At 43.1% G+C, this 13,191-nt stretch overlaps 1 protein-coding gene across 4 annotated transcripts in view; it reads left to right on the forward strand.

Moving 5' to 3' along the window:
* LOC118368628 (TBC1 domain family member 14-like) overlaps positions 1–13,191 on the forward strand; it is a 66,326-nt gene that overhangs the window by 26,802 nt on the left and 26,333 nt on the right. For 3 of the 4 annotated variants that reach the window (XM_052495751.1, XM_052495750.1, XM_052495749.1), the window contains one exon: positions 6,144–6,267. In XM_052495751.1, coding sequence (XP_052351711.1) covers positions 6,144–6,267 — 124 coding nt within the window. Of the gene's footprint in view, positions 1–6,143; positions 6,268–12,339; positions 12,916–13,191 lie in introns of those variants that run through there. The other variant, XM_052495752.1, reaches the window with a different exon arrangement.

Consider the following 13,191-nt stretch of genomic DNA (forward strand, 5'->3'; position numbering starts at 1 on the left):
GCTGTTAATCCCATCCCAAGGTAATCCCACTCAACGCGGTCAAACGCTTTTCCGGCATCAAGTGAGACCACCACCTCCGGGTCCTCCGACGCTGGGGAGTACAGTATATTCATAAGACGCCTAATATTGAAAAATAAATGCCTATTTCTCACAAAGCCAGTCTGGTCAGAGTGTATTACTTGGTGCAGCAAGCCTTTCATACGGATGGCTAAAAGCTTAGCTAGGATTTTGTAATCACAGTTTAAAAGCGAGATTGGGCGATAGGATCCACATTCCAGGGGGTCTTTTGTTTTTCTTTAGTAGTAATGAAATTGAAGCCTGATAAAGACTAGGCGGTAGCTTTGAAGTATTGAGGCACTTTGCAAATAGTCGAGACGATAAGAATGGGCAAAGCAGACCAGAAAACGTCCTGTAAAATTTGGTTGGAAAACCGTCCGGACCCGGTGATTTACCACTTTTCATTGCGGACACTGCTGTTGCAATCTCCTCAAGCGTAAATTCTTCTTCTAGATAGTCATGGGATTCTGTATCAATTGAAGGCATATTCAAGCCATTAAAGAAGGAGTCAATCAGAAAGGGGTCTTGAGGGGATTCAGAGGTGTATAGCGCAGAGTAAAATTGTTTAAATTGATCATTGATCTCTTTATGTATAACTGTGGTGGCACCAGACGGGGTCCTTATTTGTGGGATTAAATGTGAGGCCTCAGATTTACGGATCTGATGCGCAAGGAGTTTACTGGCCTTGTCGCCTTGTTCATAGACTTTGTATCGAGCTCGCAAGAGTAACTGTTCAGCCTGCCTGGTAGAAAGCTCATCAAATTCAGATTGGAGTAATTGGCGCTCTTTATGCAGATCGGAGGGAGGATCCGTAGCATACTTCTCATCCAGTGTGGCTATGGACTCGCTCAGGTCCCGAAGTCACTGGGAGCGAACTCTGTTTTGGTTGGCTGTATAAGAAATAATTTGGCCACGTAGGTATGCTTTGAGAGACTCCCATATGGTAGAGCAGGACATACCTGGTGTTGAATTAGTTTCTAGGAATAAGGTGATTTCAGAAGAGATGAAATTGACAAACTCCTTATCTGAGAGTAAAATGGGGTTGAGACGCCATTGATAACACATAGGAGGTCGCTGGGGAAACTCTCGTTCAAGCACTAATGGTGAATGGTCAGAGATAACAATACTCTCGTAAGTACACTGCTGAAGGTTAGGCAGAAGGTTTTTGTCCAAAATGAAGTAATCAATCCGGGAGTATGTTTGATGAACATGAGAATAAAAGGAATATTGTCTATCTGTAGGATGTAGGAAACGCCAGGCCTCAAACATAGCATATTTCTGAAGAAAGGATTGAATAAGTAGGGCACATTTAGATGGGCCTGTATTTGTTTGTGAGGACTTGTCAAGAACTGAGGACATTTTACAGTTGAAATCCCCCCCTAAAATCAACAAATGAGAATCTAAATTGGGAATAGTAGACAGAAAGGAAGAAATGAAACTTGTGTCATCCCAATTGGGAGCATAAACACTAGCCAAAACAAGAGGGGTAGAAAACAGTTCACTGGTTACTATGACGTATCGTCTCTTAGGATCAGCAATAACCTCAGAAGCTACAAAGGGAGTAGCTTTATCAACCAGAATAGCAGCACCTCTTGATTTACTATGAAAGTTCGAGTGGAACACTTGACCAACCCAGTCCTTACGCATCCTAAAATGCTCACCAGTCCTCAAGTGAGTCTCTTGTAGAAATGCAATATTTGCATTCAAACCCTTTAAGTGTGTCAACACCCTCTTACGCTTCACCAGGTTGTTAACCCCTTTGGTATTCCAAGAAATGTACTTGATCGTATTATTTCGGCGCCTCTGGGCATTCCCGTTATTCAACCCTGTCATTAGAGCATAGAATGGAAAAGCAATGAGCGCCCAAAACCCCCAGAATAACTTCTCAGAGTAATGATGTACGGTGGTAAATGTTTGGAAAAATTACAGAGAAAAAAAACTGATAAAAAAACTAAAAAGACAGAATGACAACATTAGAACTGAACAATTCAACCTGCCCCCTCCCCCCATCCCAGACAATACCTCCCCAAACGAGGTACAAGCCTAAATAGAACATGTTCTCTTCGCACAGTATGTCTGTGAGAGTGCGGTCTTAAACCTAAACCCACAGTCCCGCTCTTTAAAGTCGCGTTTTGTTAGTGGATCAAGCAGCAAAAAGAAAGATTTGTATGTATTTTTTCAAATAAAAAAAAGGTGGATCCCTTGTGCAAACGGAATGACAAAAGCACCACTTGTAGATGTAATAGTATTCCCAGTCTTATAACAGGCATTGAGAGGGAAAATAAATCAAATGTATAAAGACTCTCAGCCAAAAATCTAATTTGAAGTAAGACAATCAAAAATAATAGTAATTATAATGGTAGTCTAGTTGAAGCTGAGACAGCTTACAACCAATACCAAAAAACTACGTGTGCGCAACGTTGAACGTTTGCTGGGCATAAATGACGCTCAAAACTTTTAAAATTAAAGTGAGGCCCCAAAAACCGTGTAGCCTCGGGAGACATTTACTGTTAACTGGGTCAATGCAAACGGATGCAGTAAACAAAATATTTTGAGTCACCGAGACAATGTGTAAACAAACTAAATAGGTGAGCGAGATAAGGCACGCACACTAGACGATCAAAACATTAGATCACCTCAAATAAGCCTGAATAGTTTCACCAACTATACAAGACTAGCCTGTTATGTCTAAGCATAATTGTACCACAAGTGGGTTACTTGCTATCCACAGTACACATAAACTTTAAGAATACCACGGGAGTAAACGGAAAACACGTCAGTCGCACATCGACCATTTTATTCATCTTTAAAGGTTAGCAAAGGTGCAGTCTGAACCTCTGGAACTTGTTTTTGATTATGTAACGCATTTGTCAACCCGTTGTAAGCCATTGAAAGGATTAATCTAAGGTCAAGTACCAGAGGCTAGGCTTATATATTCGGCTCAAGTTACTACATCCTTTTGTAGGCTGCAATGATGGGTCTATTAGATGCAGGTTACACAGTGTCCATAACATGCCATGTCACCACAGCATCCAATAGTGCAACTGGGTGGGCTCACTGGACCCAGAATGGTCATCAGAAAAGGTCAGGCAGATCACAGATAACGATCATGGGACCTTTACTGGGACTACCGGAGTTTGACCTATTTCTCGAAGGCGAAGAATGTTCAGATTCAGGCACTGCCCTGAAGCTTCTATATAGCCTGGTTACCTCACTAGACTGTGAGGTCGGACAATGGCGACTGGCAACTGCAGTGGTCGATCTGTTTGCCCAGGCTAGCTTTTATAGACACACTTTCAGATATTTCCCCTTTCTCATTGTAGATTGTTTCTGAGATTTAGCCTAATAGTTTTGAGTTATAGTTTTGAGACTCAAAATGACTGGTGCCAATGGTAATCTCTGTCTTTGCCTCTTTTCCTCTCAGTTTTTCCTCACATCATCCACTTCAATGCTTCTCCCCCCTCCTGCCTTCTGAGAAATAGCAGGCCCCTCTGCCACTTATTTTACTTCCCATGAAGGAGATCTGAGTGTCATTGTCGGTTACTTTGAACTGGCTTTCAGGCTTTGAGTTCTGTTTGTCTCGTGCAGTATCTCGACAGGGTACTTTGAAGCAGAGCCCGTAGAAGCCCAGACTAACAACTCATTGGCTTGTTTCTGGTCTTTGTCTTTTTGGTCCAAGCAACCATTAGGCAGGCACAAGTGTACACACCCTTAGACACTTGGATAGCCTGTAAAAGTAGGGACACGTTTTTCAATGGGAAGATGCAAGCCTCGGTCCTGTATCTCAGTCAATCTTACTATCCTGTGTTTTTGAAGGCATTCGAGATGGGTTCCATGGTGGGGTGAGGTGGGTCAAGGGATATGGGTCATAATGGGTCATGTCAAACAGCAGTCCCTCTCTGACCACTGACTTGTATCCTCCAGAGTCTCTCTGTTGAGATTCTGGTGTAACTCACTCTGTGGTTTTAATTCAATAGTACGTACACAACAGTTGCCAGCTGTGTGTGTGTTTGTTGCTCCGCGTGAGTGCCAGGGAGCAGGTATTAGGGAGCTGTTGGTCAGTAGGCAGGCAGTATACTGTTTTTCACAGTGTGGTCAATGGGTTTCCAAAAAGGCATATGCTTTGTGTTAAAATGTACTGTAAGGTGGCCTAATGTTATTTTCCCACAGTCAAGATGCTTCATTACTGTATAGGTAGTGGATTTAGGATTCTGTAATCCAGTGAGATTGTTACATTTACCCTTTGCGGTGGCCATTTATGCTCATAGCAACTTTCCAAATATTCACACATTTTTCCCTTTTTTAAAAGGAATTGTGTCAACAACAAAAAGTCATGAGATAAGCCAATATCCTGTGCCGTGGTGTCTTATCCTGAATTGCTTTGCACTCTGTAAATCCATTGATTCGAAAGGTTCAGCTTCCGTAACCAATAGTAACCTTATGGATTGCGTAGCACTTAGGCTAGTAGTAAAAAAGACACGCTTACTCCACTGGAAAGCAGGAAATGAGCTGGCTAGCGTCATTAAATGTATCTGCCCGTTACGTCACTTCTCGTAACGTTGAGGAAGTTGGCTCGTTTATCAGATGTTTTATTCATGCTTTTTCACTCTCTTTTCAAGTTTTTAATTGAAACCGTCCATTGTCTCTTTGTGAATCCTGCACCATAGCCTGTCTTGATGGAGAAATTATGCAGTATCCCTATCTGAAAGAGATGGCCATGTTCATTATTATGTCCATTTGCATTCTGTTCTAAACCTCATCCGCCCAAGCTAAACATACTGTTCTGACTGTCCCTGTGTTAGCCTACATTGTCTAGTTGGTACTACAAACGGTTGTCCAATGGAACATGTGAAAACGTTTCCTCTATTGAATAAGACACGTTTTCAGTAAACGGTTAACCAGTAATGTTGATCCCTGTTTCACGTCCAGAGATGAAATCACATTTTATTTGTATCACGTGCTGAGTTTACTTCTTCCCAATTGGTCGATACAGCTGTGATTCAGACACAGACACGGTTTCCCCCGTTGTAGTATCCATACCCCGCCTTGGGTGGAGTCTCCTCCTTATCTCTAAACATTGCATCATTATTGCTGGGCAGGGAGCTGAATGGGCCTTAAAACGGTTCCTCCCCTTATCAGTACCGCCACATGCGATCGTGTTCCCTGCACTCAGCTCCTCCCAAGCTTCATTATGGCTCCACCCCTCATGTCTCTTTTGGAACTAATGTTCCTATACTTCTGAGTATAGCAATGTTCAAAGTTTACCCCCGGAGTCCAACACTGTGAAATGCTTACTTTTACAAGCCCTTAATAACCAACAATGGAGTTAAGAAAAGATGTACTAAATACACTAAAGTTTTTTAAAAATGTAATAACACAATAAAGATCAAAATAACCGAGTCAATGGCGGTACAGTTTGCTTTAAAGCTGAACTCAATGGTGAAACTGCCACGTCCATTGGGATATTACAACAGCAAATAAGTTACTGCAAACAACAAACACGATACGCACGATAGAACAGCAGAATATACTAGAGGGTATCATTTTATATAATATCATTCTTTGTAACCATGCTGCTTGACGCACCTCACCTCTGGTTAGTCTACAAAATAAAAACGATAACAAAAGTGCTGGAACGGACAGAGGCGCTGCTTCCCCTAATGCAGGTTCCGTCTTTAATGCCAAACCCATTGATTATTAGATTCTTCGCTGTGCTCTTTCTGGCCTACTTTATGTCAAGGTGGTATTTTAAATTGAAGTGTAGCCCAGTGCTCTGTCCCTGGCCTGGACTGCTCCACTTTTCACATTGTTGGGTCTTTAACTGCCAACTGGCTTCTGGTGTGGCTTTGTGTTTAAATCTGTGAATTCCGCTTGTGCACTTATCTCATGGACACACGCCAGCCAGCCTTTGTATTGTCGCTGTTCTCCGCCTCGGGTAACTTAGTGGAGGGAGCCAGTGTGTGTTCAGCTTTGGCTCTGGATTTTAATGTCTTCATTTACATGTTCTCACTCTATCTTTCTCTGTCCCTCACTATTCTCTCTCTCTCTCCCTCTGTCTTCCCTCTCTTGCTCCCTCGCTCTCTCAGGAGTCTGTTTGTCAAGAAAGTGAAGGACACTCGGCCAGTGGAGCAGAAAGACCCAGGCTGGAAGCTGTTTGGGAAAGTCCTCCCTAGAGAGTGCTCAGTGAAACACCCCCAGAAAATACAGAAGGTACGCACGAGCACACACACACACACACACACACAGATAGAGAAAACAGACCACACTGCTTGACATTAACGCTTGTCCTCTAGTCCGGGACAAGTAAAAAGAATTGGCGGACCAGAAATATATACAGTGGGGCAAAAAAGTATTTAGTCAGCCACCAATTGTGCAAGTTCTCCCACTTAAAAAGATGAGAGATATAGGTACACTTAGACTATGATAGACAAAATGAGAAAAAAAAAATCTGAAAATCACATTGTAGGATTTTTTATTAATTTATTTGCAAATTATGGTGGAAAATAAGTATTTGGTCACCTACAAACAAGCAAGATTTCTGTCTCTCACAGACCTGTAACTTCTTCTTTAAGAGGCTCCTCTGTCCTCCACTTGTTACCTGTATTAATGGCACCTGTTTGAACTTGTTATCAGTATAAATGACACCTTTCCACAACCTCAAACAGTCACACTCCAAACTCCACTATGGCCAAGACCAAAGAGCTGTCAAAGGACACCAGAAACAAAATTGTAGACCTGCACCAGGCTGGGAAGACTGAATCTGCAATAGGTAAGCAGCTTGGTTTGAAGAAATCAACTGTGGGAACAATTATTAGGAAATGGAAGACATACAAGACCACTGATAATCTCCCTCGATCTGGGGCTCCACGCAAGATCTCACCCCGTGGGGTCAAAATGATCACAAGAACGGTGAGCAAAAATCCCAGAACCACACCGGGGGGACATAGTGAATGACCTGCAGAGAGCTGGGACCAAAGTAACAAAGCCTACCATCAGTAACACACTACGCCGCTGAGTTGCATCCAAAGAACACCATACCTACTGTGAAGCATGGGGGTGGACACATCATGCTTTGGGGCTGTTTTTCTGTAAAGGGACCAGGATGACTGATCCGTGTAAAGGAAAGAATGAATGGGGCCATGTATTGTGAGATTTTGAGTGAAAACCTCCTCCCATCAGCAAGCGCATTGAAGATGAAACGTGGCTGGGTCTTTCAGCATGACAATGATCCCAAACACACCGCCCGGGCAACGAAGGAGTGGCTTTGTAAGAAGCATTTCAAGGTCCCGGAGTGGCCTAGCCAGTCTCCAGATCTCAACCCCATAGAAAATCTTTGTGGAGGGAGTTGAAAGTCTGTGTTTCCCATCAACAGCCCCAAAACATCACTGCTCTAGAGGAGATCTGCATGGAGGAATGGGCCAAAATACCAGCAACAGTGTGTGAAAACCTTGTGAAGACTTACAGAAAACGTTTGACCTCTGTCATTGCCAACAAAGGGTATATAATAAAGTATTGAGATAAACTTTTGTTATTGACCAAATACTTATTTTCCACCATAATTTGCAAATAAATTCATTAAATATCCGACTTTTTTTCTTTCTCATTTTGTCTGTCATAGTTGAAGTGTACTTATGATGAAAATTACAGGCATCTCATCTTTTTAAGTGGGAGAACTTGCACAATTGGTGACTGACGAAATACTTGTACAGATTGTTGGTGTGTTTCACGCTTCAAAGCACTGTGGGGTGAATGATGAAAAGAAACCACATGCTGCTTTTTTTTGGTTCTATTCATGCGAGGGTGATAGAGGACTCTGAAATATGACTTGTAATATTACAGTAGTAGCCAGTCTCTTGACCTAATGTCAAAGGTTGTATATCTCTCACTCACTCACTCACTCACTCACTCACTCACTCACTCACTCACTCACTCACTCACTCACTCACTCACTCACTATAATCTCTCCTTTGCTTCTTCTAGGGTTGAATACTGTATTTGTACGTGTGTCTGTGTGGGGGTGGTTGATGTTTTAAGCATGAAAAATAGATTTTTGTGGTATGATACTGAGTCTGAATATTTGAAATGTATGTGGTCAGCTTTTTTTTTTTTAAGCCACATTTTATGAACCGTTTCATACAGTTGAGCGTTGAATTTGTCCTCTGGTGTGACATGACAATTATTATTCTTAAGATGTGTCATTTTTTCATCAAAATGATGTGTCATCATTCTTTGTCATTCCTGTCTCACAATAATGTGTTACCTTGTGGAAATTAAGTACAATTAGGCATTATTTTCCTTGATAATGGTGCAAAGTGTCTGTTCTCTCATTTTTGAATAATATTTACGTTTAATTTTGACAAACCTTTTCTAAATCTGCAAACCTACTAGTGGGGCATGTGGAGATCACTTACCACATGTTCCATTATGATTTTTATGTTTTCTCATGGTGAAAAACATGTAATTCTCACATTTCAATTGTCACACCATAGGATGAAATAATGAAGTAGTCAGTTAAAAATAGATGGCAAATAGGAAAGAAAAAGTGTAATATAAAATCAAAATATGTTATATTTGAGTTCTTCAAAGTAGCCACCCTTTGCCTTGATGGCAGCTTTGCACACTCTTGGTCTTCTCTCAACCAGCTTCATGAGGAATGCTATTCCAACAGTCTTGAAGGAGTTCCCACGTATGCTGAGCACTTGTTGGCTGCTTTTTCCTTCACTCTGCGGTCCAACTCATCCCAAACCATCTCAATTGGGTTGAGGTTGGGTGATTGTGGAGGCCAGGTCATCTGATGCAGCATTCATCACTCTCCTTGGTCAAATAGCCCTTACACATCCTGGAGGTGTGTTGGGTCATTGTCCTGTTGAAACACAAATGATAGTCCCACTAAGCGCAAACCAGATGGGATGGCGTATTGCTGCAGAATGCTGTTGTAGCCATGCTGGTTAAGTGTGCCTTAAATTCTAAATAAATCAGACAGTGTCACCAGAATAGCCCCCCCCCCCACTATCACACCTCCATCCCCATGCTTCACAGTGGAAACCACACATGCGGAGGTCATCCGTTCACCTACTCTGCGTCTCACAAAGACCTGGTGGTTGAAACCTAAAATCTAAAATCCGGACTCACCAGACCAAAGGACATATTTCCACCTGTCTAATGTCCATTGCTCGTGTTTTTTGGTCCAAGCAAGTCTTCTTATTGGTGTCCTTTTTGTAGTGGTTTCTTTGCAGCAATTTGACCATGAAGGCCTGAATCAGGCAGTCTCCACTGAACAGTTGATGTTGAGATGTGTCTGTTACTTGAACTCTCAAATTAACTTATCCTCTGCAGCAGAGGTAACCTGGTCCTTGTGAGAGCCAGTTTCATCATAGCAGTATTTGCGACTGCGCTTGAAGAAATTTTCAAACTTCTTGAAATTTTCCGGATTGACATGTCCTAAAGTAATGATGGACTGTTGTTTCTCTTTGCTTATTTGAGCTGTTCTTTCCATAATATTGACTTAGCCCTATTTGTAAAAGACCATCTTCTGTATTTCACCCCTACCTTCTCACACACAACACAACTGATTGGCTCAAACACATTAAGAAGGAAAGAAAATTCCACAAATGATCTTTTAACAAGGCACACCTGTTAATTGAAATGCATTCCAGATGACTTCCTCATGAAGCTGGTTGAGAGAATGCCAAGAATGTGAAAAACGGGCATCAAGGCCAAGGATGGCTACTTTGAAGAATCTCAAAAAATATTGTTTAACACTTTTTTTGTTACTACATGACTCCATAGTTTTGATGTCTTCACTGTTATTCTACAATGTAGAAAATAGTGAGTAGGTGTGTCCAAACTTTAGACTGGTACTGTATATTCAAAAATGTTGGGTCACTTAGAATTTTCCTTGTTTTTTAAAAAGAAAAGCACTTCTTTTGGCCATTAAAATAACATCAAATTGATTAGAAATACAGTGTAGATATTAATGTTGTAAATGACTGTTGTAGCTTGAAACGGCTGATTTGCAATGGAATATCTACATAGGCGTACAGAGGCACATTATCAGCAACCATCACTCCTGTGTTCCAATGGCACATTGTGTTAGCTAATCCAAGTTTATAATTTTAAAAGGCTATTGATCATTAGAAATCCCTTTTGCAATTATGTTAGCACAGCTAAAAACTGTTGTGCTCATTAAAGAAGCAATACAACTGTCCTTTAGACTAGTTGAGTATCTGGAGCATCGGCATTTGTGGGTTCGATTACAGGCTCAAAATGGCCAGAAACAAAGCACTTTCTTCTGAAATTCATCAAATCAAGTCAAATGTATTTATATAGCCGTTCTTACATCAGCTGATATCTCAAAGTTCTGTACAAAAACCCAGCCTAAACCCCCAAACAGCAAGCAATGCAGGTGTAGAAGCACGGTGGCTAGGAAAAACTCCCTAGAAAGGCCAGAACCTAGGAAGAAACCTAGGGAGGAAACAGGCTATGAGGGGTGGCCAGTCCTCTTCTGGCTGTGCCGGTTGGAGATTATAACAGAACATGGCCAAGATGATCAAATGTTCATAAATGACCAGCAGGGTCAAATAATCACAGTAGTTGTCGAGGGTGCAGCAAGTCAGCACCTCAGGTGTAAATGTTAGTTGACTTTCCATAGCCGATCATTGAGTATCTCTACCGCTCCTGCTGTCTCTAGAGAGTTGAAAACAGCAGATCTGGGACAGGTAGCACGTCCGGTGAACAGGTCAGGGTTCCATAGCCGCAGGCAGAACAGTTCAAACTGGAGCAGCATTACGGCCAGGTGGACTGGGGACAGCAAGGAGTCATCATGCCAGGTAGTCCTGAGGCATGGTCCTAGGGCTCAGGTCCTCTGAGAGAGAGAAAGAAAGAGAGAATTAGAGAGAGCATACTTAAATTCACACAGGACACCGGATAAGACAGGAGAAGTACTCCAGATATAACAGACTGACCCTAGCCCCCCGACACAAACTACTGCAGCATAAATACTGGAGGCTGAGACGGGAGGGGTCTGGAGACACTGTGGCCCCATTTGATGATACCCCCGGACAGGGCCAAGCATGCAGGATATAACCCCATCCACTTTGTCAAAGCACAGCCCCCACACCACCTAGAGATCTCGTACAATGCTGTGTACTACTCCCTTCACAGAACAGTGCAAACTCGCTCTAACCAGAATAGAAAGAGGAGTGGGAGGCCACAGTGCACAACTGAGCAAAAGGACAAGTACATACGAGTGTCTAATTTGAGAAACAGAAACTTCTAGGGTTGACTGTTTGCCTTCTGGAACAAAGCTTTACTATTAGCTGGTGGGTCTGAGTTGACCCAGTTTTGAAATTGTATCACTTTCCTGCTTTAAGTTTTATCATAATTTGCCATCATTGTATCCAACTCCTGTGATAGTGTCAACTATGAGGTGACATCATTACCTGGGGTCCTCCAATTTAAAGAGGCCAAAGAGTCACTTGACTACAACTATAGGCCACTATCCACCATTCGATCCCTTCAGTGGGTGTGGACAGAAACTGGAGTCCTCCTGCTAGCCAGGTGAGCTCTGTATATCTACCCCAGACAGCCTCTCCCCCGTTAACCCAATCTAGCCTTAGGCATTCTCATCTCCTGCGATGGTAACCTTATCCCTGGTGCCTGGTCTCAGATGGCTATATTTTCAGCACCTGCCTGGAAGCCATTGTCTCGCCATGGCAAGCCCTGCCTAGTGTCAGGGGGTGGGCCGAATGTCCCATGGATGAGGACTAATGAGTTTCTGTTTTATTCGTCTACTGCTCTATTTATTCTGCTTTATTGCACTGTCACACTATAGGCTGTAATTCAACTGTCGAACTCTACTTTTCTAATTATCAGCTTTCCCGGTGTTGTAAGTCAGGATATTTCTCTTGGTAATATGTCTGAGGGGCGGTGAAGCCTACGTGATCATTTTCATCCCCCAGAAACACACTGGTTGCCTACAGGAAATGTTATTTATTCACAACCAGGAGTGGTTGATTTCAATTTAAATACGCATGAACATTCTTGGTTAATTCAGACTAATATAGTTCACACTGTAAACAATATTCCCAGTGGGAGTGTTCTGTATTGTCCTGGATTTCCTGTATGTTTCATAGCCCTCCTTGTCCCACCGGTATCTAGCTGTCAATCACCTGGGAGTCAGCCAATCCCTGTTCCCTCTTTATCCCTGGGGCGCCCTCCTCTGAGGCTAGACAGAGTTGCTGGACACAGGAGAACTGGCTATAATTTGAGAGGGAGAGAGCGAGGAGGAATGAAATAGAGAGGGGGAGAAGAGCGGAGGAAAAAAAAGCTCCACACAGCACATGACCCAAGGCATCTCTGTTAGAGCGCAGAGAAGATGGATTGTTATAGCAGAGAGGAGGATTGGATGAGAAATGGATCCTGTATCAATTAATCTGGGATTAATTAGAGTGCCTGGCTGGGCACAGGAGATTTAGTGTGCTCCTTTTCAGCGAGCGACGGTGAACAATAGAGCACGGCAGTGCTGATTTGCCGATACACACGCACACACTGAAAAGAGATCGGATCCTCTGTGTTCTGCACTGACGCGTGGCCTCTCAGTGTAGCGTCATTGTGCGTGCTGGGAAGGAAAGAAGCAAGGAGGGAGGGGAGTGAGAGAGAGCAGGATCATGCTGCCGCTGATGCATCAGCTCCAGCTCGGGGTGTGTCCCATCGGCGGGCCCGCTGTCCCCCTGACCTCTTCGTCCTCGTCCTCTGTGTGGGCTGTAGCCGGGCCAACGGGAGCAGCCCTGACGGTTTGTGAAGTTTAGCCCCCCCCCGGGTTGGTCTGGGTGTCTTTACGGAACTGCAGCGCTCATGGTGAGTGAGTGTGTGTGTGTGTGTGTGTGTGTGTCAGCTCGAGGATGAGGGGGCGAGCGCAGCAGTCTACCGTCTCTTTCCCCGTCTGACAGTAGGAGAAATTATGGAGTAGAAAGACAAGGAATGAAGGAGTGTGCAAGAGACTTCATCTCTCTTAGGTGAAGAAGTATGTGTGTCGTTTCTTTTTAAAGCTTCTGCTGACCGATCTTCCTGTGAAATGCAACAGCGTTGTCTTTTTCTGCAAACTCATGTTTCCCCTGTAGAAGTGTGGTGTTT

The sequence above is a fragment of the Oncorhynchus keta genome, chromosome 35 (assembly GCF_023373465.1).
Source record: "Oncorhynchus keta strain PuntledgeMale-10-30-2019 chromosome 35, Oket_V2, whole genome shotgun sequence".
NCBI lineage: Eukaryota > Metazoa > Chordata > Actinopteri > Salmoniformes > Salmonidae > Oncorhynchus > Oncorhynchus keta.